At 43.0% G+C, this 5,838-nt stretch overlaps 1 protein-coding gene across 1 annotated transcript; it reads right to left on the bottom strand.

The window, feature by feature from the left end:
* Positions 1 to 1,368: 1,368 nt before the first annotated feature.
* Positions 1,369 to 5,838, bottom strand: aar2 (AAR2 splicing factor). Its single transcript, XM_030732600.1, has 3 exons — positions 4,776 to 5,838; positions 4,464 to 4,693; positions 1,369 to 2,772 (listed from the first exon to the last, which is right to left on the bottom strand). The coding sequence occupies exons 1-3, from the start codon at positions 5,539 to 5,541 to the stop codon at positions 2,605 to 2,607; spliced, it is 1,164 nt and encodes a 387-aa protein (XP_030588460.1). The 5' UTR covers positions 5,542 to 5,838; the 3' UTR covers positions 1,369 to 2,604.

Below are 5,838 nucleotides of genomic sequence, written 5' to 3'. Positions count from 1 at the left end.
ACAGAGGGGCCTGTGTTTACACTGGCAGAGTGAGCGGCCTGTGAGCCCCATGGAAATGGCCAGCTCACATCTGATGGAGAGAAAGCTCCACCATGACTGACAGAGCCTGCTAGGCTTTTGAGGTTCTGCATAGTCAATGCAGCTGGTTTCTCTGTGTGCTTCGCTCCCCAGGGTGGCCACACCAAACAAAACAAATAAGAGAGATTAGAAGGAAAATGGTTGCCATACCAGGAACACAGAAGGAGAGCGTTCATCGAGGGTGAAAGGGTGCATGTGGCACAGAAAAGCTGGACCCTTAGTGAGTTATCCGCTGACTTGCTATACGCTGTAATTCCAGCAGTAATAGAGGGGCTGGAACGCCAAAGACATCCCAGCGGAGTCATTTCTGCAACTGTCTTCATTGACAATGTACAGTATTTCATCCCCGTAGAGGAAAATGCATCTACAAATCATGGGCATACATTTCCTTCCATGTTGTGCTGATAAGTTTCCGCCATGTGTTCCAAGCCATACTCGCCATCTAATTGCGTTCAAAAGGAAAATAACAACCAGCACAGGGCCCCAGTGGTCTCACAGCAGACCACAAACATGAACTGATCTTTTTTAAAGAGTTGCGTAAATCTTCAAAGGGGGAGTTTCAGCGTAAAGCCCACTGTTACCATCAATTTCACAATACCAGCTGTCTTCCCGGAAGAGAATGGATTTCTTGTATTGGCATTTGGATCTCCATCAACAGGCTCAGACTCTATTGATTCCCATAATTGCATTAGATGACTTTTGTCCTTTTCACAACAGCTTTATAGCTGTAGACTGGCTCACGGAGCCGATGGAGCATGTCAAATAAGCGAGGTCCAGCTGGAGAGAAAAGGGTTCAAGAGGTGCAAGAGTAAAATTAACAGGGGGGACAGATCAATGGACTAACAGGAGCACACAAAATCTGTAAGGATGGAGGTATACGTATAGGAGTGAAGATGAGGATTAAGTACACCTAGAAAAGGTGGATGGAAAACAAAGTTTTTTGTATCATCTTGAGAATGTTATGATTGCAGAACCTTTTTAGGAAGGGCAGGAGGGAAACCCATAACCTTTTTATTTCCTTTCTCTCCTTTTAAATAATCACCACCACTTATTTTTGTGTTCCTCATAAATCTTTAGTCCTTTCTACCAAAAACAGCAACTTTTACTGATTGCAGAACAGATAACCTGCAAACATGATGCTGTAGGACCTGTTTGAGATTGTAGTTGCAAAAAAGCCTATGTACGCCATCTAGTGGAGGAGAAAGAGAAAACACATTCTAGCAGGTATTGAAAAGTTTTATTAATGGTGAAAGACACTGGCAGGAGCCTACACATAGACACACACAGCTATTTGGCTTCAGAAGTGGTGTTTTTATTAATCGGATTAAAGTAAAGCAACATTAGTAACAATCAATGAAACAGAAGATTTTAGTCTAATTTTTTACAAAGTAGTTCTTTACCAACAAAACAACATTTATGAGTTATAAAACCTATACCCCCAACCCCAGAAAATACTGTACATCTCATGTACCTTTTTTTCATAAGGTTGACTGAAGGTTACAGTTCAAACTGTCTTAATAACGGCCCAACTAAAGTCTCATCATCAGAGAAGCACTGCTCTCTGCCAAGACTGCAACAGATAACTAAATACCACACTTGCTTTTCTCTTAACAGAGGAAAAACCGAATTTACAAGACATAAAGCAGCTCACATATTAGAATTTCAATACACTCTGCTAATAAACTACTAGAGTTACACAAACTAACATTATGAGGACTGCTTATGACCTTCTTATGACCAAGAAAAAAAAAACATGGTTGCAATCAGTTGGAGACCAACTGGAAGTAGCTGAAGTGACCAACCAGAAGTTGAGTATGCAGTACTCTCAGCCTTGCACAGGTTACCAGGTGGGACGCAACCTGTCGGCAATCACTCTCATACAAACTAGTGAAGGTTTGCAGGTAGTGGCTGTCTAATTTATAAACATAAACACACTGCAACCAATATGAGTCAGTGTGCACTGATGAGGCCAACTCATCTGCGATGTGCCTTTAAGGGGACTCGACTCAACTAGTTGCCAGCTGGTTATGTAAAAGCATGGTTGACAAGCACCTATATATCACTTCCTGCAGCAACTACGCCACTATTTGTGGAGGAATTTTGGAATTTCTGTTTTAAATTTGTGAGGTTTTAGCTGGACTCTGAATATAAGTAGGTAATGTGAATTTCTGTATATGTAGTTGGCCACAGACTTACGATTTTCGCCAATTTATCAGTTAATTGTCCTATTATCACAAACATGTAATTGCCAACATGAGCCCCTTCAATCACTGGCTCCCTCTTATTGCTGTTTTATTGACTTCACAAAGTCACTGAGGATGGCAACAGTCTGCGAGTGGTTGCGCACTTGCTTCCCATTTTCAAAGCAACTATTTGAAATGCAATGAGATCATAAGTTTTCAATAATTTTGGTCAAGCCACGGTCTCCGACCACTGTTTTCCCTAGTGTGACTGTAGCATCAGATACTTTGTGGCTCTCCTTCTGTGTTCCTGTTTATGGGTGAACACTGAGTCCACAGAGTAGTTTTAGTCCACTGTAACACCTTCAGGCAGCTCCACCACAACAGGTTCACAGTCATCCAAGTCGGTCTCGAAATCCCAGCGGAACTTCTTGGTCAGGTGGGCTTTGAATTTCTCTGCTCTCTTACGCAGGGTGGCGTCTACACCAGGCCCACTGGCAAAATGGAAAAAATCCTGTGAACAAAATAAATCAAAAAAAACTTTATTACAGGTAACTGTAAATGCAAAAGTCCTTGGCAACAGTAACAATTCACGTGCTTTGACACTGCAGTCTTTCTGTTTGCAGGCATTTCTGTGTGTCGTGGATATCATTCAGGATTATGAATGTATGTTGTACTGAATTATCTGAAACCTGTCCACAGATACCAGGCGTATAAAAATAGTGTGAGCACAGACAGCACGCAAACTCCACAGAGGGCCCAGGTTTAATCCCTGCCAGGGCTGAAGTAGAATAAATGCAGGGTTCAACATAAACAACAGTCCAGTGGCCCAAGGCCAATAGAAAAGTATGCTGGGCAAGCTGATTGGCCAGCTTTTGACCAGTGATGATATTTCCACTGACTGACTCACCCATGAAGAAAGCTGACTGAAATGACTCACTGAAAATACAAATAAAAGTCTTTCATCAAACCACCTATGTGGATAGTTTAAATATGAAGAAAACAATGTTTTTACCTGCTTCAATTTCTATTTATTTTACACAGCGACAGAACAACTAAAATAAAAGCAAGCTAAAATGAAAGCAGTCTGTATGCAGATAAACTGACAGATGTTTAAACTGGAAGACTTTTTGTACATTTTGTTGCAGGCTGACAGCAGTCACCCCATCTGACTCCAGCAGCAATACCTGCAGCATGCAGAAGTAAGTCTAAAGAGAGCCTCAGGATTTACTCCACAACATTTATTTTAAAGCTTTGGTTACAAAATATTTCTGATCATCTTCTTCTTTCAGCTGCTCAATTTAGGGGTCGCCTGTCTCCATCTTAAATAATCTACTGCAACCCTCTGCATGTCCTCCTTCACTAAACCCACGATCCTCCTCTGTGGTCTTCCTCTTCCCCTCCTGCCATTTCTATTCCCAATTCTAATCCTGTCCATTCTGGTCAAGTCCAATGAAATCTTAACATCTTCAAATCTGCCACCTCCAACTTGCCCTCCTGTCGTTTTGTCAGTGCCAGTCTCCAAACCATACATATTCTATCCTGCTTCTACTGGCTTTCATTCCTCTTCTCTCCAGAGCATACCTCCACCTCTCCAGGCTCTCTTCCAACTGCTCCCTACTCTCACAACAAATCACAATGTCGTTCAAATACAAAATTTGAATCTTATAACAAATCGTGGCATATTCTTATAGATTAAGCTAAAAAAACAACTGGCATTTTGTGGGCCAGTAAAAATACACAAGGGGAAAGTACAAGTCTGATCTTCTGGCCTGGTGGTTGACTGGGGGGAAAAATGTTACGTTGGTTAATGGAACCCAAATTTTGCAATTATAGACATTTTCATTGTCACTATTTAAGATTAATTTGCAAGAATGCTTTTTTTTGACAACTTTTTCATATCACAGCATCCAAGAGAAAATAATTTGAGTAAAACAGTGGTTAAACTGTTTTCTCAATGGGACAAGGGCAATCTAAATATAAGAGAAGCACTGAACAGAATTCCTCACCAGTTAATGATCTTTTTTGTTCAGCCCCCTTAAATTTAAGACTGACACACACAAAAAAAAGGTCCACATTCATCATGTAACTGTAGCCTGACTGTTATGGTAGACATCTAAAATAAATATTGCATCAGTGACCTAACTGTGTGCTATTTAGTCTGTTAAATGACAGCTTTTACAACACAATTACAGTCTGATGTACCTGCAGTGTGGAGGTAAGGAAGTTGTTCTGTGACACAATGTCAACAAAAAAGTCAGGAGGTATTTCCCCAAGCTGGTGGTACAGCACGCCAATGAGCCCCAGATAGAGTTCCTTGTGCTTCACAATGGCCTCCTCTGAGCGACACATCAGAGTGAGGAGGCACTTCCAGTGCTCGAAGCCCTCATACACATTTCCAAAGAGGAAACACACGAAGGCAAACTGCAGCTCACCTGAGAGAGGAGTTAAATGTCAGTAGTTTTTCTTACATAATGAATCCAACAGGAACCCATTTTTAACAAATGTAACACATACCTAGCACGTTAAGAGGCTGCTGTTTGTGGTTCTTCTCTAGCACGGTCTCCAGGGCATAGCTCAGGTCCATGCTGCACTTGGTGATCTCAGCCGGCGTAGCCCCAGGAGGGTAGGTCTTCTTAGGGATGACAGAGAAGCGCAACTCTGTACCCTCCCTCTGTTTCATCTTGGGGAGCCTGTCAAGTCCCTCTCTCATGCTCTGACAGGCCGTGTCATTCCTCGGCTGCTCTGCCCTGTCTTTGGTGTGTCTGAACTCAAGTTCGGGAATCACGTCACCGAATGCACATATCCGACCTGAGAGAGGCTGCAAGTTTTTGGCCACCTCCTCACTGATACGGTCAGTGAAGGACACCCACTTTCTCATCACCTCATAGGGATAGGGACCCAGGTAAGGATCAAGCTCTCGCAAGCTGCCACGAATTCGACTCACCTCCTGCTCATTCTTGGAGGCTGAGAAGTCCAAATCTTCTTCTTTGGCGTCCCAGTTGGCTAGTATGACCTCTCTGGGTTTGAGAGAGAGGAAGAAGCCTGTCTTCGGGCCAACTTGTCCTCCATAGCCTGACGAGCAGTAGTGGAGGAAGTGCAGACCTGGGGGTATCATCTTAACACCCCGGAAGCGAGGACCCACTTGCCAACTCTTGCAGTCGATCCCAAGCTCTGTACCCTGAGGAACACCCAGCAGCACGAGGGTCGCTCCCTCCTCAAACAGCCTCAGAGCAACATCTGGATCCATGTCCACACTGCCACCGCTACTGCTGCTGGCCATGTCTTTTAAAGGGTATTTAACGTGAACTTACCAAGTAAATTAACAAACTAACTAAACTCCGCTCTTACCTGTGAAGTGCGGAACGCTCAAAAGGATTTCCTCAAAGGGTCAAACGCAGAGTGGTGCTGTTGTTTTCACGCTAATGCTTTGAATAGTTGCGGTTCTCTGTGACTGAAAAACATGGCGAAAATATTTTAAAGTATGCTGTTTTAATATCTTCGTTGTAATAGCTTTCTCCCACAACACTTCGTACATCCAGCTGTTGACGTTTCGAGTCGTTCGTGTGATAGAAGTTGT

Source organism: Archocentrus centrarchus, chromosome 7, assembly GCF_007364275.1.
Source record: "Archocentrus centrarchus isolate MPI-CPG fArcCen1 chromosome 7, fArcCen1, whole genome shotgun sequence".
Lineage (NCBI taxonomy): Eukaryota > Metazoa > Chordata > Actinopteri > Cichliformes > Cichlidae > Archocentrus > Archocentrus centrarchus.
Note: the sequence above shows the minus strand (reverse complement) of the source record. Positions and strands in the feature narration are given on the sequence as shown.